The sequence below is a fragment of the Thalia democratica genome, chromosome 2, assembly GCF_965202585.1.
Source record: "Thalia democratica chromosome 2, ktThaDemo2.hap1.1, whole genome shotgun sequence".
In the NCBI taxonomy this organism is placed as follows: domain Eukaryota; kingdom Metazoa; phylum Chordata; class Thaliacea; order Salpida; family Salpidae; genus Thalia; species Thalia democratica.
In genome coordinates, this window is record NC_139166.1 from 50791418 (window position 1) to 50815611 (window position 24194).

Genomic DNA, 24194 nt, shown 5'->3' on the forward strand with positions numbered 1-24194 from the left:
TTTAACGTTTAAAAAATGTTTGTTTGAATAGAGTTGTTATCTAGTGTTTTTTTCTAAATAGTTTTACATTCAAGGTAATCATATTTTTTTTTACAACCTGTATATTGAATACATACTAGTTTTATTATCCACCAAATATAAAATGTATATATTTTTAATTAATTATAGCTTAAAACACTTAAATAGCTGTTATAATATATTTTCCGACTATACAAGCTATAATTTGATTAGCAGTGATCAGGAAGGTCAATATCGTGGTAAGGATAAATGGCATCGCACTCATGACACTGTCCAGGGTAGATTCCATCGGAATCAGGATACACATCGTCCTCAGTGTAGTCACCTTTGTTAACATTAATAATTTTATTAAAGTTTTATTGAATTCTTTTTTCAACCAGATTATTTTTAAACTAAATAAAACAACTTTATACTTTAACTAAATGTTTTTATTGGCCTTTTTTGTTTAATTTAATAAATTATTGTTGTTTTTCTTGTATTTATTTCTTCATTTTACAAAAAATAAAGACTTAAAACGGTAAATTGAAAAACAAATCTGTAAATTCACACTACCGAAATTTTAGATGTACTTAAACTTCAAAAATGTTAACATAATCTCATTACCTAAGTTTATAATTTGTTATATAAAAAAAAAATTAACTATGTAACTGCTGTAAAAAAATAACCAAGGTTGTGTTGTTAAGTTACAAATGTAAAAATTTTAAACAGTACTCGAATTAAGCTTTAGCCGTCAAAAAAGTACACTTTCTAAAACAAAACGTTGTATTTAAAACATTTAAAGTACGTAGCGTTGTACTAATAAACTTAAGATGGTTTAGTTATATAAATACTTGAGTAACAACCTGGGAGAACAGAATCGGTAACCAACATCATACCCACGTCTTCATGGTACAAAATGTGGCAATGCGTCACAATCGGTCCGGTAAACTTGTGCTGACGAAATCTCACCTTTTAAGAGTTTTTTTGGGTTTAAAATTCCGAAACAATTTAAAGTTAGGTAATTTAAGTTTTCTTGTTTTAAGCTGTTAAGTTTTTTTGTTGGCGTTATTAAAAAGTAAAACCTAATTGATAAGATTTTTTTCAATTTTGTTCGTAGGTTTTGAGACTTTTAAAGTCAAAGAAAAATTAAATCAATAAAATCCAAACCATGGTACTTTAAAAAAAGATAAAATGTTAAGACTAGAGTTATTTATAATTCAAAATAAACATATACTAGTTTAGTATCCAAAAAAATACTTGATAACAAATTTTTTTAAAAGGTTTTCATTATTATTACATTTAATCATAAAAAATAGACTACAAATAAAATCTACAAATCTCATGGGAAACTCTTACAGTGATGTTGGACAAAGGGGGAACTAGTATGGTGTCCCTGTACGGATTTCCGTACACATAACCTGCTGCATCTTCCCCACCTTTCTGCCACCTCTCATCGTGACCGAGATATTTCAGCACGTCTGTGTCATTTCTTGGCGGAGTATAAGATATACCTTGAGATTTATATAATTGCGTAATTACTTTAAACACAAACTTTTGCGATACAGAAAGTAACGTGAGTGTTTAAAAAAGATAAAAAAGAGTTTTTGTTGTAAAGATATAAAAATTTTAATTCAATTTTATTTTTAGCAACTTTTTTGGCTTTATTTTTAACTAGTGTAAATGTTAGATTTGTTGAAAATAAGTCTTTATTCGTAAATGACTGTTAAATAAGAAGCTAGTATAGTTGAAACAGTATAATAACTTTGGTAAATTTATATCAAAAAATGTGAAAGGAGGTTTTTTAATGTACCTTTTGCTATTTATAATCTGTCAAAAATTTATAAAAACAGTATATATTCAGTCCACTACCATATGTTTAGACTTGTTTAAATGGTTAACATACAAACAGCTGCTGTATTTAACTAGGTTGTTTTAAATTACCTGAAAATCCTGGGTACTGCTTGCTGCACTGTTGGTGGTCCTGACTGAAGAGAACAGTTTCTTGTACTCTATCAAACGACTCAGCCATCGTGTATGGCCCAGTGTACTTGTTGTAGCTGATAACCTGAAATTGTTTTGTTCAAAATAAACATCTATTTTACAAAATCTTTCTACCAAAATTGTGCTACTACCAATTATAGTTTGATAAGCTCACTATTTGTTTTAAATAAAATTTTCAGCACTTTCCTAACCACTAGTGGTTGACTAATTAACTTTAATTTCTTAACCAAAAACGTGAGCAAATTTAAAGTCTACCTGAAACGCGTTAACGTGAATGTGCATTGGATGACTGACTGTGTGACCAGCATTTGTTATGGTCCACTCTTCAATATCTCCAACTTTTGCTCGATGTCTAAAATAAAAATTTTAACGTAACTCATTCGTTTTTATTTCGTATACTTTTAAAATGAAAGCTTTTTTCATTACATAAAAAATTTGTAGTATTAGTTAATTTCAAAATTGATTATAATGTTTGCTACTTTGAAGTTTTAAAACAAATAGTATATTTTATTTCTAACGCATATTCAACTTATAAGAAACCGAAATTTTATTTTTACTTGTTTCAAAGTATTTATTTTCTACCTGTACTTGACGCCTGAAAACATTTCCCTGTTCAGCAAATGATCCCCGGAAAGCTCAATGGCGAACCTGCCTCCGATATCTTCAGGAGCTATTTTGGTCAGATCCTCGTAATACCAGGGCTTGTTCGGCAATGACTTTGGTATGATGACGTTGTACTGTGGTCCGTAAACGTTTATTGTCAGAAGCAGTCCGTCGTAGTATTCAACGGATCCGGTGGACATGAAGTTTGTTAATGGAACCGAACGAAGCTGGTTTCAAAAAAAAACAACTTTTACTAAACCACAACATCTTTAATTTATACTTTATTCGTTTAAAGGTTTTGTAACAGTTTTGATAGATTTAACAAAAAGTTTTTGTTCTGCAAACTTTTGTTTCAAAAAAATATAAAAATACTGAATTATAAAAGTTAGTTTGTAGTCTGAGCATTTTAAGGTTTTATAATAATTTTGGTGATATTACAAACGTTTTTTTACTTAAATTCAAAGTGAAAACAAAGCCTCATATATTCTAAAAAGAACTTTAATTGTTATAAGAATTTTGTAACAGTTTTGACTAAATTTACAAACTACTTATATGCATAGTAGTTTAAAAAAAAGTTATAAAACCTCATACGTTCCAGCCCTCATGCAGTTCACCAGCCACTCCACTCGCCTCCCGGAAGACATGATCGTGTGTCCGAAGTACTGGTGGCGGGACTCTTCGAAGTAGACGCCGTCGTCGGCTATCTCGAGAACTTCGCAGTATCTCGCCGGCAGCTGGGTGGCTTTGTTGACTATTTTCAACGCCAGCGTTTGTTTGCCTGCCGCGTTCAACATCCTGTGTGTTGGTTTCATGTTTGTTACAAACATTTATTATATAAAAACAATTATTATATTGCATACTGACAAATCATTAATGTTTTTAAAGCAAAAAACATAAAGTATTGTTGTTTTAAACGAACTAGTGTTGTATACGACTTTTTACCTAAAACGCTTAGTTGAGCCAGCAAGCAGGTCAACTTCAGGCCAAATTTGTCCATTTGTAGTCATAATGTGAACATTTTCTGCTAAGTATTCTTCCAAGCTGATGCCTGCGGTAGTTTGGATATCATCTAACCTAATAAAATATTATTTATTTTAGGAGTAAGCGTTTATTTTTTTGCAAGTACCACCAAACAAAAACAGTTTGAAATTTAGTGGAAAAAGTTACATTATTTTTTCTACACTTCTACGCCTTTTTTAAAATAAATTACATGTAATCTTTGTTGTCCTCGATGTTGTGCTGAATTGTGAAGAAGTTGTTGAATATGAGCTGAGGCTGGAAGAGGAGCTGGATCTCGTGCTCGCAGTGGTCCGGGCACGAAACCGCTTTCAGGTGCATCGGAGTCTCGTACTTGTCGTCGTCTTCGACAATAAACAATCCCGCCATGCCGCTTTCTACCTAAATTTATATTTTCAAATAAACAAAATCCTGTTTTATTTTCTAGTAAATTTAGAAGGTTTTAAAAATTACTTATTTTATATATAAAATATATTTCAAAAATTGTAACATTTTTTACAGTATATCTTAAACTATTGTCATGATAAAAACCTGCAGTTGGTAAAATAGTTGCAATATTTTATATTTCAGTTTACGGTTTTTTTAGCTAAAGCTGGCGACCGAAAAATATTATTTTTGTGGAGTGAGTTTGAAATATATAAAGTTTGTTAAGAAAATTTATCTAGCTAAGATATATTTCAAATAATTTACCTATGTTTTGACAGCCTGCTAAATGAGAAAAGTTTACCGTTTTTTTAGCGCTGAGGTCATCAAATTTCATCAAACGTTTTATTTTTTCAGCGAAATTTTATTTAAACTATACAAAAACTTGATCAAACCTGAAAGTGGACAGAACCGTGAACGTGAGGATGGTACCAGTACGATCCGGCAGACAACTCGTTCTCAAAGTTGTAGTTGTAAGTGTACTGCTCTCCAGGCTTGATCTCAAGGAGCACGAAGTCTTCTGGTTGCTTGAAAAGCAATTTAAGTTTAAATGTCAGATAAAAGTAGTTTTTATTTTTGAAATGCTCTAAAATAAATTTAAACAACTGTGGTTTACCCTTAAAGTAAAAAGGTGTTTTACATACTAGTATGTTTAAAGAAAATCTTACATTTGGATTCACGTGAAGCCCATGTAAATGAATGTTGCTGGTGTTTGGTAGACGGTATCCGTTCATTGGACCTTCTTTCTGGCCATCTTCCATTGCATTGACCTTTGATAGTTTTTTTTTATAACATTTTGTTTAAATTTAATTTTGTCTTTAGGTTTAAAAATTATAATTTTTTCTCTCCTTTTTTTTTTTAATAGTATTCAAATTTATATAACAAGTAGTGGAATTAAAAAATTTCAACTTAAATCTTCAACTCTGATTCATTTAAAAACTGAAAACGTTCCAACTGACCACTGTGAAATCAAAAGTGTCTCCTCTCTTGACCCTGATGGTCGGAGCTGGCACCTTGTAGTTGTAAGTCCTCCTCCACAGCTTCAGCCACTCCAGCTCCACCTCTGCCACGTCCATGGTCAACGTGTACTTCAGATGGCCGTTACGCGAGACAACTTGCTCCGGTTGGACCAGCTTTTCTCCACCTTGATTTTTTATAGATTGACTTTTTGTTATTTTAAAGTTTGAACTATATTAGTTTATTTGTATTTACATTATTATTTGTGTTATACAAAATATATTAATTATAACCGGTGAAAGGGCACGGGTTGTACATGCTGCAAGGAAGCCTGTCATCGTAAGCGGACACGACCGAAGCTAGCAAGATTGTCATTAACAAAAAGTGACTCATTTTATGGATAAGTAGCTTAAGTCTGTGAATTTAAAAAAACCAACTTATGTTGAAGTTTTATTCTACTACAAAGTTAATACATAAAAAAAAATCACTTGTTTTAGTATGTATGTTGCTAGACAAAGTAGATAATGTTTTTAAACTAAGTAGTTTGCTTAATTTTATTATATTTTTAACTCAAACTATATACAAAAGCACCTACTAATCTACTTGAAACGCAGTTATAAAACTATTTTTGTTTTATATATAAAAATGTGTGTTTAAAGCCCTCAGTTTTATTTAAAAGTACATACTCAAGTTTTTTCTATAACTTTTTTTTATTAATTGTTACTTATATAGTTTATTTTCTTTTTAAACGTAACTTACCAAAAGCTTATAATCTAAAATGTTATGTTACACCGGTAACGTTTTGTTTATGTATTTAATTTGTTAAACTATGAATTTAATTTCGTCTATGCAAAAAAATAACTATTAGCAAGAAAAACCGTTTTTAAATTTGAAATAATTTTTTTTGAGTTGTCGTCTACAACGTCGTTTTCTTAAGAAATTTTTTTAAAGTTAACTGTGTTGTTCAATTAATATATATACTCTATCCAAGTTTTGTTTATTTATAACCACAGTTTTACTACTATTTTTAAAAGTCATATTAAAACTACTGGGAGTTGATCCATATGTTATAATAATTGTTTAAATAAAAAACCACAGTATAAAAAACTACATATAAATTTTACTTTTGATTTTAATTTATAATTATAGAAAATGAAAGTATAATTCTTTTGTTTAGAAAAAAAGGTGTATTGCCTAGTTGAATGTTCTAATGTGATTAACTAATTATGAAATAAAATATAACTATGCCAAAAGTAGGTAAGCTTCACGATATTGCGCAAGGATGACACAATTTGCTTAGTCATAAAAAAGTTTTTCATAATATTTAAATAACAATTAGAAAAATACATCATCTCTGTTTTAGTAAAAACAAACAAGTAAACATCTTTATATAAAAATTCAAGAACTGTTTTTTTTTTTTAGTCTGGTTTTTTTTTTTAAAGTAGAGTTGAGTACAAAACTATTGATTTAGTTTTATTTGTAAAAGTGAATGATAAAGGCTTTTAAATTATATCTTATGTAGAAAACTTGTACTAAAATAGTTTTTTTGTACGTTAAAGTTGAGCTTTATAAAAATGTATAGGACGACATAGAACAAAGACATTCTGTTATGTGCGAACAAAGTCTTTTATAATTGACACACAAAAAAAAAAAACTATTTCATAATTAGAATAACTTAGTTTTATATTTTCCTCATTGCTGCTTAACTTTTACGATTTTAGATATATACACGAATAAAACAGTTTAGTTAACTAGTTATATTTTGAAAAAAAACGGCATTTTAGTATATTAAGTGTTATTAATCAAATAAGACTATTAATGCATATTCGTCTTATTTGGTAAAATTTTTCTTAGAAACTAATTTATTGTTTGTTTTTGATAAGAAAAAACACGTGTATTCACGATGATCAAAGTTTTAAACAGAGTAACAAATATTTATCTTTTTTATTTGAACACGTAGGACGTATATTTACTTATACTGAAGTTTAATTAAAATTTAACTTTGTTTGAAATTATATTTACTTATTTATATAAATTTTAATGTAACTATTCCTTAGGTAGGCTGTTTTATAAAATTTAAACTTTTTAAATTTTTCTGCAAAATAATTGTAATCGAAAAATCTTTGTTTTTTACTGACAAAACTGTTTTAATTTTATTGTTACCCTACTGTATAATTATAACAGTACTGTTATGCATAAAAATATAATTTATATAAGTTTGTGTAAGTGGTCATTCTATTTTTCTATCTTCTTTTTAAAATGACTCATAAAATATGAAGGTTTTTATAGTTTATGTTTATGTTTAAAATGATAAGTTTATAATTTTTTTAGTTCTTAAAAACTTAAAATTAGGTATAGAGCTTAAGAAAAAAAAACATTAAAACCTATCAAAATTTAATGTTAGTTAGTGATGAAAGTTGTAAACTAAACTTTAAGTTTTAGAATTATAATCACAAAGCGGTAGTAAATACATAAAAAGTAGTTAATTTTACCAAAAACGCAATCACTTGTTTTTATGTTTTGATAAGAACTTTAAAGGGTAGGTGTCAAATTTGCACGAGCGGACAAAATTGCACGAGGGGAATAAACTGCACGAAGATACTTTTGTACGTGGGGAAGTTTTTTCACAAGCAGACATTTTTGCACGGGTTGAAAACTTTATTTTTTTTATTAGTTTCAATATTTTTTTTTATATACGTTTTTTTTACTCTCGTGCAAAATTGTAACTCGTGCAAAATTTACCTTTTGTGCAATTTAGTCTTCGTGCAATTTTGACCCGTTCCCAACTTTAAGAACTCTAAACAAGCAAAAATTTTAGCCGACAAGTAATTTTTAACCTTTTTTAAGATTAATTTTCATGAAGCAGTAAAACTTATTTTATTTTTTTTAATGCTACAATGTAATGTGTAAATTAGCAAGTAAAGACTTTTTTTTTTTTAATTTCAAACAAAGGAAAGAAAAAAGTCTCTGAATGCACTAAGATATAAATTTAAGATGTTGTACTTTTAACAAGCTATATAAAACGCAGACTAACTCATCGTATCTGTTCGATCGGTTTTAAAATACAAACAAATTGAATACATTATTAATTAATACATTGAAATTAACTACTTGCTAACATATAAATTCTATAAACAGTTTACGATGATCTTTGATTCACGATTAAAATTCTTAAAACACTTTTTTAATCTTTTCCTAGTTACATTTTACAAGACTACATTTTACTTTAAAGTTTGGTATGACTTATTGTTTTTTAAAACATGTTGTAAATCTTAAAATCACCTTACCAAACCACAAATCATTATCTGTTTTCAAGTGAAAAAAAGTCTATATGATACAAAAATTTAGTTTTCATTAGACTATTCGGCTGTTACGGATCTTGAAATAATTTCGTAATTACAATCAAATCTTCATTCAGCTGAAGCAAAACTAAGTCAAGACTGCAAATATTTTTATATAAAAATTAAAAAAAAAGAAACTAAACTCAGATTTCTTGAAGTCTCAATTGTAAAGATAAATAAAACCGGTCGAGTAAAAAAGTTCTAACAAGCTAGTCATTGAATATGCGGCCCAACAAAGTATTAAAAAGAAAAAATAACAAACTATAGATCCGTACAAAGTAAATATGTATTGACCTTATTTAAAACTTCTTTAATTTTTATTTATAATATACACTTTTTAAAAGAATGGAAGTACTTTTAATCACCTAACAAACTGCATTGAAGACTACAAAATTTTATATGAACCATTTTTGATATACACATGTAAAACTACTTTAAGCTTTTAAGATTTATTAATATTTTAACAAACTACTATCAAATTTTATAGTTTTGTTTCCACAGTTAAAAAAAAAAACAGAATTTTTATGTTTATTGAGGATCTCTGTGAGCGAAATTTTGTTTGCAAAACAAACTATTGGAAAAGTAAAACTTATAAGCTACTGTTTAATGTATATTAGATAAGGATATACAATTAGAAAATTATTCTGAGTTGAAACTAAAGACGTCTTTAATATTAAATAAATTTAAAAGTAGAGGAAACGGTTTTCTTTTTGATTCAACTTTTCTTTTATAGTTGTTTTAGTTTTTGTAAAAGTTAAAATACTAGTTTATGATGAAGAGTATATCAATCTTTAAACAAAACACTTAACACAAATATTTTATTTATAACTAAAGCATAAAACCATTTGTTAAATGTCTTTGACCTTAATTGTATGAAATGAAACATACAACTTTGAAACTTAGCAACATAGTATTCATATAGTTTATTAAATAAAAAAAGACTGTTTTAATAGTTGTAAGCAATTTTTTTTAATGGTTTATCAATATAGAAATTTAATAAAACATTTCTCTCGTTTTATAAAGTTGTGTATGAAGTTTTAATCAAATTTTTTAATTCTTTTTTTAATAATTTTTGCCAAGTTTCGTGTGCATATACTGTTGTACATTTTTATTATAACAAGTTTTTATTTTACAAGCTCGATTTGCCGTACAACGTATACATTTTTTTTTAGAATACTGGTTCGTGTTTAAGTGTCAAAAGAATATTTCGACAAGTAAGTTTTTATTAACTTTTACGTAATTCATGTTTGAAACGTGAAAAACATTTATAAATATTGGGCTAAAGTAATTTAAACTTATTTGTATTTTTTTAAATATTTCAACAAGTAACAGTTTTAAAAATGGAATTTAATATTTAGCTAACGTATGGTTAAATAGTTTCTTTTTAAATAGCTTTACTGATGATTTGTTTATTGGTCTATTTAAGTTTAGTTTGATTAGAGTTTTAACTGTAGTTTTTTTTTTTGTATATTTTGATAGACACATAAACACCTTGTTTTTAAGTTATTGACGCAATCCATTTATTCTTTCAATCTCTTCTTGTTTATCCATAATCCAGCCAGTGTTTGGCTGAATCCTAGTGAATACTTTCGGTCCTGCACCACCTCCAACACGTTCCCAGTATCCTCCGAAAGATGCCACTCCGAAAACTCCATAATCCTCATGAAGATTATCTTTGCAAATCAAACTTGTTCCTGCCTCAACACTGATTGTGGGTCTTCCCTTTTCTTGTTCGGTACAAATATGATGACCATAAAAAAGCTGCAAAGCTTTTGGTTTCAACATGGGAGAGCAGCACCTTTTATCATCTAAAATTTCTACCTTCCTAACTTGCAGAGGATTTTCATAAACATAAGGATTAGTTTTGTAGTTATATTCCCAACCGAAAACTTTACAATCTGTTGCGTGGTTTTCCGAAACGATTCTTATCGGCTTAACATAGTCCACTTCGAAATTAAGATCGCGTTCCAGAAAAATCAACGCAACGTTGTGCTTATCGTACTTGTCATTGTTTTTTTGATAATCTTCATGTTGGTACCATTTTGCTGAGAATTCAAACTGTTTGCTTTTTCTGACCATTATACGATGGAGGATTTCCGGATCTTCTCGCCTCACAAACTGTTCACCTTGTAAAATCATCATTGCGCGTTGTTGCGCCAGTTTCTCGCGTTCAGTTCCTTTTGTGTGCTGCAAAGGATTGTCATCCACGCAGCTCGCCGCAGTCAGAACCCATCTCTTGCTGAGAATGGCGCCTTGGCCAACTATTTGATAGTCTTTTTTGTTGATGTACTTTGCGCGAACTGAAACGTGATACGGAGCGTCTACATTTTTAACACCTGAACCTTGCTGCTTGATAATCAAGTTCGGCGTCTTCGACCGAATTTTTTCTTCAATCCACCTGATGTAAGCCGATGGTTTGACCGCCATGCACGGCTGGTCACAGCTGCCGGCCTTGCTGAAATTGCCGCTGCCGCAGGACACCACGCCGTGCACGAAGCTACCAAACCCAACTTGTTTCGATCGCCTGCAAGCCAACGGACCTCCCGAATCACCGAAAAAAGCGCTCTGGCAGTCGTCTCTCGAGCGCGCGTTGCCATCAATGTAGCATATGATGTTTTTGAAGTTTTCTCGGTTGAAGTTCAAGTACGAACGCATGCATATCATGCCGGAAACAACACGCATGCCATCGCCGACCTGCAGAATATCCGGCTTATCGCGCACTGTTGCATCACCAACTACTCTCTCATCGGTCACGCCCCAGCCTGATGTTCGGCAGTTCCAGCCAGACTCCGGGTCGTGATCGGAGTGAGACAGGACAGCCGGCTTGATCCAATCGCTGTACCCTATCTCGTTTTCGAGAAGCAGCAAGCTGATGTCGTGCCTGTCTTCCGTCCACATCTTTTTGTCGTCCCCGTACTTTTCGTGGTGATAAAAAGTTCTCGAAAGGGAGGTTCTTCTGTACACTTCGTTTTCTTGTTCTTCAGCGCGTATGCTCCCTGCCGTGACTTCGTACGCGTCAACGAAGAAATTTTTACCAGTGTGTTGCACGCAGTGGGCTGCGCTCATCACCCACCGCGTGTTTATCAAGGAGCCGCCGCAACCGATGCCGTTTGCTCTAAACACTCCGATGAGGCGTCTGGTTTGAACTCCTCTGAAGTTTCTGCCCCTTGCCAGCTTGATAGAAACTTGGTACGGAATTTCCTTTTCGAACGCATTGCGACCTTTCTTCAACTGTGAGTTTGCACGATTTAAAAGCATTAACAAAAAGAAGCAACTCAGTTTGTACTTCCAAGCCATGTTTACTAAGTGTGAAAAAAAAAATCTTACCGAAATGCTTACATTACGTAACAGTAGTACAACGTGAATTTAAAATAATTAACGTTGAAAAAAGTAGCTAACAATTTTTTAGACTTTTGGTGTTTATGCTCCTGACTTAGATATTGGTTTACTTTTGCTAATCTAAAATTGTTTGGATAAATGTCTCCATCGTTTTAAATGTTAAATAAATGTTGGAGTCTTACTAGTTTTTTAGCATACTAATATTAACAGTTTATCTTCTATCCTAGAGTAAAATAATAAGCTAATTTTTTAAGTAAACTTGTTTTATTCAAAAATTCTGATAGTGACGTGTATTTTTGAATGTAAAAATTTATAACAACTTTCACCATTATAAGCAGCACACATGGCTGGGAAGAACAAACTGAGTTGCTTTTTTCTGTTAGTAGTTTCTAGCTGCGTTCACTCACAAGTCAAGAACGGGCGCAATGCAGCTGAAAAGGAAATACCCTACCAGGTCGCAATATCAGAAGAAAAGGCCAGATTTTTGTACTCAAAAAAGCCTTACCCACTCAATAAAATTCACATTATTTGCGGCGGCTCCTTGATAAACACACGTTGGGTGATGAGCGCAGCCCACTGTTTGGGAGCTGAAAACATATTCATAGACGTGTACAAAGTGACGGCTGGAAGTATACATAAGCAAAAACAAGAGAATGATTATTACAGAAGGGAGGCGCTGTCGGAAAAATTCTTTGTTCATGAAAATTACAGGGGTGCTAAAAAATTGTGGGCAGAGGAAAGATACGACATCAGTTTGCTTTACCTCGACAGAAGAATAGCACCCAGCGCTTGGGTTCAACCGGCTGTTTTGTCACACTCTGAAAGTGATCCGACCTTAGGTTGGAACTGCAGAGTTTCGGGCTGGGGACAGTACGGTCAAGTAGTTGTGAATCGGACGACGACTTACGGTTCATTTCCAGAAATTTTGCAGGTCGCAGATGGTTTGCATGTGGTCAAAGACCAATTGTGTTTGAAAGCTGGACTGTGGAGAGAAAACTATGAAAACTTTATGTGTTACGCTCATGGCAATTCTCATATTACTGAACAGCTTCAAAGTACTTGTCAGGGCGACTCGGGAGGTCCAGTGGCTTGCAGGGCATCACGGCGAGTCCAGTTTAGTGAAGTCGTGCACGGAGTTGTTTCTTGCGGCGGGTGCGATTTCGAGAAGATGGGAAGCTTCAAACATCCGTGTTTGGCAGTCAAGCCTTCAGCTCACATAGGGTGGATTGAAGAAAAAGTGAGAACAACTTCTCCAAACTTGATTGTCAAACAGCAAGGATCAGACGCTAGAAGAGGAGACGCTCCCCACCACGTTTCAATTCTTGCGAAATATTCCAACAAACGAATACCTTTGATAGTCTGCCAAGGCGCCATTCTCAGCAAGAGATGGGTTCTGACTGCGGCAAGTTGCGTGGATGATAATCCTTTGCAGCACACAAAAGGACCTCAGCGTGATAGACACGTTAATCAAAAAGATCAAGTAGTTCTTAAGTCAGTGTCTGTCAAAGCAGGCCAAAACTCGCAGGCCAAAACGTCAAATGATTGGTACCAACACGAAATGTATGCAAAACTCAATGACAAGTACGATAAGCACAACGTTGCTTTGATATTCTTTCCAATGAATCTTGATTTTAAAGATGTCTTTGTCAAGCCGATAAGAATGATTACAGAAAACCACGCAACAGACTGCAAAGTATTTGGTTGGGAAGATGATTATGCAGCTCAGAGTAAATCATATAAAAATCCCCTGCAAGTTAGAAAGGTAAAATTTTTAAATGACAAAAGGTGCAGCTCTCCCATGTTGAGACCAAAAGCTTTGCAGCTTTTTTATGGTCATCATATTTGTACCGAACAAGAAAATGGAAGACCCACCATCAGTGTTGAGGCAGGAACAAGTTTGATTTGCAAAGATAATCTTCATGAGGATTATGGAATTTTCGGAGTGGCATCTTTCGGTGGACACTGGGAACGTGTTGGAGGTGGTGCAGGACCGAAAGTATTCACTAGGATTCAGCCAAACATTGGCTGGATTATGGATAAACAAGAAGAGATTGAAAGAACAAATGGATTGCGTTAATAAATTTAACAACATAGAGTTAATGTATCTATTAAACATCAACAAAAAAAACATAGTTAGAATCTTAATTAAACTAATTTTAGATTGACCAATAAATAAACCATCAGCAAAAAGTTAAAAAAAAAACTTCTAGAAACTGTATTTTATATATTTATGCATGCTTTGTTAAATGTTCGTACCTAAAAGTTGTTATTAACTATGTAGTATAACTAAATATTTTCTATTAATAAATTTACTTTCAAAAATTAAGAATTGTGCTTTGTTAAACCAATCCAGAGTTCGCACCAGTTATACTCGAACGAGCTTACTCCAACTCAATCTATTTTTGTCCAAAAAATTAATCAGAACTTGAAAAAGGAAGGCTGTTTTTCCATCGGTTGTCAAAATATAAATTATTACTTAGTTATTTCGTATCCAGCATACTTGCTATAGACCAGTAGCCGTGAGAGATTGGAGACATCGGTACTTTCATCCAACTGGAGAGGAATTCGTCTTTGCTGCCACCTCTTAATATTTTCAACATTTCGGATTTTATTGTTGATCTCGAATTAATTAACAGCGAGATTTGTTGCAATGTTTGGAATACTTTTTCTTCAAACATTAACTTCACAATATGCAAGGTTTTAGATGAGTTTCACTAATTGTGTGAGATTTTTTTATAGGCTTGCCACAAAAATATATACATAAAAAAAAAAAATTATATATTGTTTACTAATGAAGTTGTTATAACTAAAATTAGAACTTTGTTATTATGCACTATAAACTGCTTTTAAATTAAAAAGGTTTATTTGAAAAATTAGGGTGGTATTCCAAGCATAAACATGTGAATTTGGTTTAAATTAAGGTTAAGAAAATTTTAAGCAATAGAAATATAGTAAAAGTTTTCACTAAGAGAACCAAAAACAATCAAGTGACAGTAAAAAATATAATATAGAAATAAAATTCAAAATTTACCCCCTAAAAGGGGGATATTAACCCAAAGTGAAGAATTGCTGTTTTAGACGTTAGCTGTGAATGACTAATATTCGTCAACTTTTTCGGCTTTGCCCACAAAATACTGAATCCCGTTTTTTTAGAGCTGAGCAACGTACAACCTGCCAATAAAAGTTTCTGGCCCGCCACTTATCTTTTAGCTTTAAAACTACTGTGGTCAAAAGCAAATTAAATTGAGCTTAAAAAATCAAAATATTTTCTTTACTTGATTTTCAGTACAAAATAATGCTTGTTAATAATTATTTCATTACAATTTTAGTTTTATAGGTTTTTTTTTACAACTTTTTTCAAACCGCCAGGTCTGCGAAAGAATCTTTTCAGTAAATCAGGCCCGCCGACAAAAAAAAAGTTACTAGATAAGTAATTTTATGCGACTGTTTGCCTGATGAATTCTAAAAAAACAAAACCGGCCTCGGATTTTTTTGGAATCTGCTGTTGATGGTCGTGCGACGAGGTCAAGTGCTCTTTTTAGTGAACATTTACTCATATCTACCAGAAGCAATCTCATAAAAAAGACGATGTTTTATTTTGTACATATATTATTAAGACTAGTTTATACTCAATAAAAGATAAACAGGGAGATTAGACTTATATTTTGCTGTATTTATATCATAAAACTTATGTTTTTACTTTAAACATAAAACTATACACTTAAAAAAAAAGTACAAGAATAAAAAACATTAATTTTATTTAAAAAGTTAAACTAGTCATCACTAAAAATAATAATTTTAAACATTGTTTAATTGTTTTTAAATAGTATAGGTTTTTGTTGATCAACTCAAATAGACTCATTTAAAAATACTTTTTTTCATTTTGAGCATTTACATTTTGTAAAATTATTATCAAAAGTTAAAATTTTCAATAATCGTGCGTTCGATGATATAACAAGCGTGAAGATGTATGAAATAAGTTCAATTGAAGTGTAAATATTATACAAATTAATATGAAGGTATTGTTCTTAAAATAAAATAAATATTGATTTAAAACAGTAAATAAGTTTAAAGTAACCTTATCTTTAATTTATTTATGTTTATCTTTGCAACAAACATGTTTTCAAATCTTTGTTGTTTCAAAACAACCGGTCTCAGTGAGGAAAGTTGACCTTTTCAAACTATATGACAAAGTAATATCACTTGAAGAATGACTTTTTTAAATAGAACGCTTATTATTGCAGTTTTTTTTTGGTTTAACATTATAAATCTCCATAATCATTGTAATAGTTAGACATTTAGATTAAGATTTAAGATTGAAAGGAAATATTTGTAGATCGTTTGTTATTTTTGAATAATTAAAAATAGTTCTAATTTTAATTTATAAAGATAATAATGTTTAAAAAATTTCATATTTTTTTACATTTAATTAGGAGATAACTTTCCTTTTTTTTTAAACAGCTAAAAAAATTAAACAGGAAAATATCTTTTATCAGTCAATACTAATTCACATTACAAACTTTTAGACAAACTTTAGTGTTTGTTCTTCGTGATAAATTGAAAATCATAACCTTTATCTGAAACTAACATAAGATATGTTCAAATATTATTACTTACTTCTTATAAGCAAGTCACTTATGAAGAATATAAAAAAGTGATAAAATCTAATTTTTTTGTTATGATTTTATAACATAGTTTGATTTATTGAAATTCAAAGAATATTCATACTTCAATTAAAATTTGTACCAAACATTTCATAATTACATATAACCGTTATAACTACATATCTTCAACAATAAAGATAAAACTATTTACAAAAAAAACTAAAAAGTCTGATGAATAGTAAATAATTTACGTATGGTTTTAAACACAATATAAAGTTAAATCTTATCACACATAATTATAACATTTTTTTTACAGCCATAGTATCTGAATACAGCGAATACTAAAAAATAAATAAAACTGAACTGAATTTTAACATACTGCATTATAAGACACTAACATACATGAAAATATTTGATAGGCAGTATAATAAAAAAGCAATACTAAATTACTTAACTTAATAAAAAGGTCATTTTTAATTTTTTTTTTGTAATAAATATTAATATATAAAGCATCGGTATATCAATTCTTTTGTAACTTACAACTTTATTATAAACTTCTACTCTTTTTTTTCATTTTCAGCTTGTTTAAACCAACCAGCGAAGCTAAAGCACCTCACCACAATCATCAAACTGAGCAAGGGTTCCATTAGGTTCAACGCAACAACAGTTCCGAACTGTTCTGCTGGAATGAGGTGCTTTTCACCTGTTCTACTGTGCACTAGGGTTGGTCCGAGGTGAACTAACAAACCCTGACATACAGTATTTAGTATTTATTTAGATTTAAATATTTAAGTTTAAATGTTTTCAATGACCATTTATGAATTTGTAAAAGTTAGATATAGTATTTTTATTAAAAAATAATTTTTATTTTCAGTTCAACTTTTGTGTTTTGTATGTTTTTATTTTATTTTAAACGATAACTAAAAAAATGACTTACATATATTGAAAATGCAAAGTTGACAATTGAAAGATCCAACGCCCAAGTACAACTTCGATTAAAAAGTGAGTAACATAACGCAAACTGTAAAAAAGTAGTTCATATAGTTTTGAATACTTATCTAGTTAATCATTTTTTACTGGTTAATTTAGTGATAACTTGTTTTAATTAGTATAATATTTAACTTTTCTTAAATTTTAAAGTGTACTATCTAATTAATAAAACATCGAAGTTTTAAATTAAGATGTTATAAAATTTATAAAAAACTAAACATTTTAAGTCTTTTAGTATAAATATTTTATTAGATCTGCTTTTTTTAACTAATATACTAAGAATTTAATATTGAGGTAATTTTTTAAGTACAGGATATATTTAACTATAAAACCAAAAACTTTTAGTTTTGAGTTCTTGATTAACTATAATTCAAGTTAAAAAGTCAAAAAAAAATGTAGCATCAACTAAAGACGTTTTAAAAAGTTATGAATTGATGTGAAGTGTCTTTTTATTTTGTACACTGCATAAGAAAAAAAAAAAAGTTAGTTTAAGAACTAGGAGTTATTTTATAAGATAAAAAAATTGTAATCTTATTATTTTTATCAAATCTGATTAAAAATAAGTTATTTTCAATAATTTGCTATGGGACTAAGTTTAACACAGAAGTTACATAGACTCTTGTTTAAATAGAAAGTAAAACTTTTAGAATAACACGAAAAAATGATGTTTAATGCCTGATTTAAAAAGTACACGAGTATATTACAGTCCTACAAGCTTTTAGCTTGCAAAGTAAAGATCAAAAAACTAATTTTAATATTTCTAACAGCTAGTCTAATAAAAGATAACACTTTCAGAAACAACAAAATCTAATAAACAAAATCATCAAAAAACAAAAACTTTTTTTAAAGCTTAATAAACAAACAACTAACAATTAAAAACAAAAAACAGACAAAACCTATAAAACTATATACAATTAGTTTAAAGAAATTATGTATAAAATAAAGCATAAATACTTATAACATTAAAAATTTGAATAATTTTAAGTTTAGTAGATTTTAACGTAAATATAAATTAGAATTAAAACTCTTAAAGTAATTGTTTTTTTATATTTAGAAGTATCAAAAAGAATAACTTTATCTCGAAACATTTCTACACATTATTATTTTTTTCTTAAAAACATTTATAATTGTAAATATAATTTAAAAGTACTGACTAGAGTATATTTTTGCCTTAATCAGGGTGGCCACTGGGTTTTTAGAAAATTTAAGAAATTAATTGAATAATAGTAATAATAATAACAGTTTAACAGTATGAAATTTCAGAAAAGATACTGTATTGTTACACTAGAAGTATTTTATAATAAATAATACTCCAAACCACGAAGAAAATTTTGTAAGTATATGAGTCATTTCTTATCTAATTTAAATTTCACACTTTATAAATAAAAACTGTTGAAAATTACAGGATTTTTTTAGGTTTTTTGATAATTTTTGTTTTTTTTTCAATAAGTATTAAACTCTAGGTTTTTTTAGATTATATTTGTCTACTTTTTCAAATTCCAGGTTTTTACAGGTTTTTAAGTAAAACGGTCACACTGCTTACTACAAAACAATTTTTTTTTAAATTTTTCATCATTAAAACAAAATTATGTATTTCATTATGTATTTGTTACAAATAGAATATTAAAATACATCAAATGAAAGTAATAAACATAGCACAACTTTTTTTTTATTTGCTGTAAGTAATAGAGAATCTAATAATTTTAAAAAACTTAACTAAACTTTAGGTGAAATGTTTATTTAGACTGACTTTTATGAGAGCTGTTTCGTATAAGTTGAATATAGGTTGAATATAAGTTCCCTATTGGTTTTTAAAAAAACACTTTTTTGGTCCTTTAAAAAAAAAATTTAGGTAAGTAATTACTTTTAATATTATGAAATTTCTGAAAAGATATACAATATTGCTACTTTAGATACACATTAGAAAAAAGCATGTATAATTATGTATAGTATTTATGTGAGTAGTAACTATAAACGAACTTTATGGTTTAAAAACAAAGTTTGGGAGTAAAAACATAAAAATATAAAATTGTCTACAAAAACTGCAAATTTAATAAAAGTATATACTAACCTCAAAAAAGCTCTAAGAATAGGCAAGTTTTTTAAAATGAAAATTAACTTAAGTTGTGCAGAAATGTTACATCATAATAAATTTAACAAATTAATCAATAACTTATGCAGCTTAAAAACATGAAGTATTAAACTTGTAAGTGTTTGTGATTGTATATGTAAATGTTGTGAATTAAATAAGTTCATAAGTAGACAGAGTTATTTAAAGTAGAATCGTCGGTTGAGGGGACAAATATTCGATAAATCTTGCCGCTTGTTCAGAAGTAGGTCTTTATCTTCTGCTGCAATTACTGCTCTTTCTGTATTGCAGTTGGGCAAATTCTACTTACTCCGTTGGATGCATGTTTGATCTTTGAAACAATACTCCACTCCATGTTTGGCCTTTTACCGTACCTGTGAAAAAAGCTCCAGACATAATCCGATAAACGCGTGCATTGTTTTTTATTAATATTTTTAAAAGTATGTTTATGGTTAGCATATCTATCTTTGAAACTACCTGCTGTACTTCCAATATAAATTTTATCAGGGTCCTTACTTTCAACTTCAACTTTATAAATTACATTTGATGTGAATATTTTCATTATCATTACAGATTATATCTTTTATGTTTAATTACTGTTACTATAACTACTATTAAAATTATTATTTGCTAACAATACTGTGCTAACCATAAACATACTTTTAAAAATATTAATAAAAAACAATGCACGCGTTTATCCGATTATTTCTGGAGCTTTTTTCACAGGTACGGTAAAAGGCCAAACATGGAGTGAAGTATTGTTTCAAAAATCAAACATGCATCCAATGGAGTAAGTAGAATTTGCCCAACTTGCAATACAGAAAGAGCAGTAATTGCAGCAGAAGATAAAGACCTACTTCTGAACAAGCGGCAAGATTTATCGAATATTTGTCCCCTCAACCGACGATTCTACTTTAAATAACTCTGTCTACTTATGAACTTATTTAATTCACAACATTTACATATACAATCACAAACACTTACAAGTTTAATACTTCATGTTTTTAAGCTGCATAAGTTATTGATTAATTTGTTAAATTTATTATGATGTAACATTTCTGCACAACTTAAGTTAATTTTCATTTTAAAAAACTTGCCTATTCTTAGAGCTTTTTTGAGGTTAGTATATACTTTTATTAAATTTGCAGTTTTTGTAGACAATTTTATATTTTATGTTTTTACTCCAAACTTTGTTTTTAAACCATAAAGTTCGTTTATAGTTACTACTCACATAAATACTATACATAATTATACATGCTTTTTTCTAATGTGTGCTTATATTTTATAGACTCCGTAGATCTGTTCTTAAATTTATTTGAGAGCAGTTAGTCGGAATAAAGTTTTGACACAAAAACATCTGTGGTAAATATTCCAATAAGCTTAGCTTATCAGGATCTCCAGGATTTAACACCTTTTAACGTTACATCTTATATATGTATTTATCAAAAATAAGAATAAATACTATAGATTATTGTAGATTATTGTAAATAATAGATACAATATACAATGTTAAATCTGAATGTTATAAAACTATGTAATATTTGTAAGTAATTAGCTTCTATAACCTTTTTACAGTATTTATTTTTTTACAGAGCTCTGTTGAAGTGTGTTTACTTGTTAACATACAGAAACATGTGTTAGTTTAATAATAGAGTACTATTTAAATTTGTTATAATTATACATTCCTGTAAACTTGTTTTGCTAGGATATTTATTAGCAAACGTTTAACAAAAATTTTGAATAGTTAAAATAAAGTTATGTGTTTTAAAAATCATTTTTTAAATCTTTTGTTTTTGCTGTAAATAATAGAGAATAATATAAAACATCTAAACAAAACATTTATTTAAACTGACTTTTATGAGAGTTGTTCCATACAAGTTGAAAACAGGCCATGAAGCTCCAAACCTCGTTGGTTCAATGAGAAATGGTTCATACTGCTTCAAATAAACCTGTGACATCGGCAGTGGAGAGTTTATGGTTGCATAATACCTCACAAGGTTGAACAGAACTACATCGACCATTAGTATGACTATTCCAATGTCAAGTATTTTGGTCTTCAGTGATTTTTTACTGAAAAGTATAAACTTAATACTACAGTAACAACTAACTACATTTAACTAAAACTATGCTTTGAATTTTTTTAAAACTGTTTATTCAAAATTTCTACTTTTCTCGTCTAAAAACTTAGTAACATTTTGAGTTTATTTACAAGCTAGTTAGTGCATAACTTAAGGCAATAATTATTTACAACTAGCAGATTAAAGATTCAAATTTCTCAGTTAAACCACTTTATTTTATTTAAAGTTTAGCTAAGTTTCAAATGTGTACTTTGCATCTTCATAAGTCAGTATATATCTCTATAAGTTTTTTTAATCATTATATAAGGTTAAGGTTTACAAAAACAAATAAGGATTAATATAAATAATTAGAGTATTTCAGTATAACTTTTCTAACTCAGTAAAGTTAGTTTAAAAAAAGAAAAAACTAGAAAAAAAAACTTTTATTAAGCATCTACGAAAGCATACTTTCCAACGAGGTTAAATATCTTAGCTAAATTTAAGTACTTGTAGTTGGCTGGTTTTTTTACTTATTTAACTTTACAACAAAGACATTGAATTTTATAAAACACCACGAAAACTTTGGCTTTGTTCTATAAGCAAGAATATATGTGCTTTTTAATTTAGTTTTGAATTTATTAACAGTCAATGTCATTTTATTTTAAAGTGTTTTTGGTTTTCAATTTACTTTTTCAGAAATGGTTAATATCTTTTAATATAATTTTCTCAATATTTATCTGTAAAAACCTTAAATCAGGCTGATTTCAAAAAAAAAAAAGATTAAATAACAGTTTAGTTATCTTAAATTATTAATAAATTAATTTATTTCAAAAAATAGTTACTAGATATGGTGTTAGCATTATTTTGAGAATCTAAGCCATTCCAACTAAAAAATGGCTTTAGTTGGCCTCAATGACAAAATTTAAAAACAATAATAATTAATTGAAACTGGTAATATGCTAATAAATACTAAACAAAAAAATGCTAATCAAGCTACTATACCTGAAAATACATTCCATGGATTAAAAACAGAGTTTTACAAGTTTTTTTAAGATTAACATTGAAGTTATGGTTACATGACAATTCAAATTCCATTAATCAAAATCTTTAATAATTATTAATATGTCACGTTTAAAAAATTATATACTATTAAAACAAAAAATTATTTAGTCAATGTCTAAATGATGAGATTATAATGGTATTAAACATATTTTTATTTCATAAGAAAGTAATTACTAAAAATTAATATATTTTAGTAAATTTAAAAACTTCTGTCCGCTATTTCTATTAAAAAAATTAATTCTTTTAATAAAAAAATGATATTGTAGGTCTTTATCAAAACTATGATAGTAAATGTTTTAGTTTTTAATGTTTATTAAAAGAGATAATAATTAACAATTCAGAATTACTAAAATTTCAATTTTCAAGATTTAAATTGACAGAATTTCAACAACCTTACATCCAAAAGTTATGCATAACAAAGTAAAAACTTACTTTTGCACTGGCCCTGCAACAACTCTTTTTTTGTTCATAAAATCAATTAAAAAGTACGGAGGCAGAATCAGGTAAGGAATGTTCATCAGAGTGCAAGGTTTTATGGAGTCACCGTACACACCTCCAAAAGCACCGTGTTGCAAAGTGCCCAAGGACACAATCATTGTGGCTGCCCAGAAGATGACGCTGTTCCTGCAATCTATGTTGTTGTCGATTTGATATGCGATGACCAAGTACATGGGCAAGTTGTATATGAAGTCCAGCAGAAGAGATAGGCTTCCATACGAGTTTTCAAAGTAACTCTCTCCATTTTGCAGGTAAAAGTTCATGAACCCTTTTACATGCCCTTCAAGTTCTAAAAAGAATATGAGGTCTATCATACAGGACCAGCTGAATACACAACAACAGTAATACAAAAGTTTTGTTGAGTATTTCTCATTTAGCCCTGTTTTGTTTTTTGGTGGAAGAATGAAGTAGTAGAATAACAGAAAATGACCACACAAAGTAAATACACCAAACACAAACAAAGGCAGTGGCTTCATTAAAAACGGATGGATTTGTGTTCCTTTGACTAATATCCATGCTGTTAAGCTGTAAAGGAAAATTTTTATTACTCCACTGTAGTCTTTCTCCATTTCTTTAACTTTTGTCAAATATTTCCTAACTTTTATGTTGAAATTTTTTCAGAACCCATAACTACTAAAACTATCCAAGCAGGGAAAACCCCCAAGTCAAACTTTGCTGGCTAAGAATGATAGAGCATTGCCAAAAGTTTTAGCGTTGTTAAAATTTTTTATGGAACGTAATTTAAAAAATGAAATTAGTAAAAAAACCGTTAAGCCTTTAAAATAAACTGTTAGATATATAGAATAATTAATATTTTAATTTTTCAAGACCATCCAAGTAAAAACAAGGAGTGCATTTTTAAAAGGATCCCGGCCCTGCTTTAAAAGTTCACCTCAATTCGATGGAGTTTTTCTCAAGCAGGGGAAATGTTGTTAGAAGTTAGAACATTATTTTGTAGTAAAAAACATCTGAGTTAAAAATTTCTTTAAAATATCATAAAGATTCAAAAAACTAAAAAAATATAAATATGTTAGCAATTTATGACTGTGATTTTGTTTAAAATCTTAATTAAATTATGTCTTACGTCAAAAAAATTTTAATTTTACGTAACATTCAGAAGTGTCCTGGTTTATTTTGTTTAATTTCATATAGGATATTTTCTAGTAATACTGAGGCAAACTTTACAGTCTGCATTATTAAATCACTAATTTTGACT

The 24194-nt window shown here is 29.2% G+C and overlaps 2 protein-coding genes across 2 annotated transcripts; both read right to left on the bottom strand.

The window, feature by feature from the left end:
* Positions 1–227: 227 nt before the first annotated feature.
* Positions 228–5391, bottom strand: LOC145828666 (multicopper oxidase mco-like). The gene is made up of 13 exons (XM_082936421.1): positions 5292–5391; positions 5001–5185; positions 4710–4811; positions 4437–4568; positions 3812–3999; positions 3544–3675; positions 3186–3396; positions 2581–2828; positions 2254–2350; positions 1939–2062; positions 1354–1508; positions 861–966; positions 228–343 (listed from the first exon to the last, which is right to left on the bottom strand). The coding sequence occupies exons 1-13, from the start codon at positions 5389–5391 to the stop codon at positions 228–230; spliced, it is 1896 nt and encodes a 631-aa protein (XP_082792547.1).
* An 11153-nt stretch (positions 5392–16544) lies between these two features.
* On the bottom strand, positions 16545–23566 carry LOC145850006 (transmembrane 6 superfamily member 2-like). Its single transcript, XM_082955140.1, has 4 exons — positions 22913–23566; positions 21215–21431; positions 17220–17303; positions 16545–17031 (listed from the first exon to the last, which is right to left on the bottom strand). Exons 1-4 carry the CDS (start codon positions 23545–23547, stop codon positions 16840–16842), a joined length of 1128 nt encoding a protein of 375 aa, XP_082811266.1. The 5' UTR covers positions 23548–23566; the 3' UTR covers positions 16545–16839.
* Positions 23567–24194: the final 628 nt, after the last annotated feature.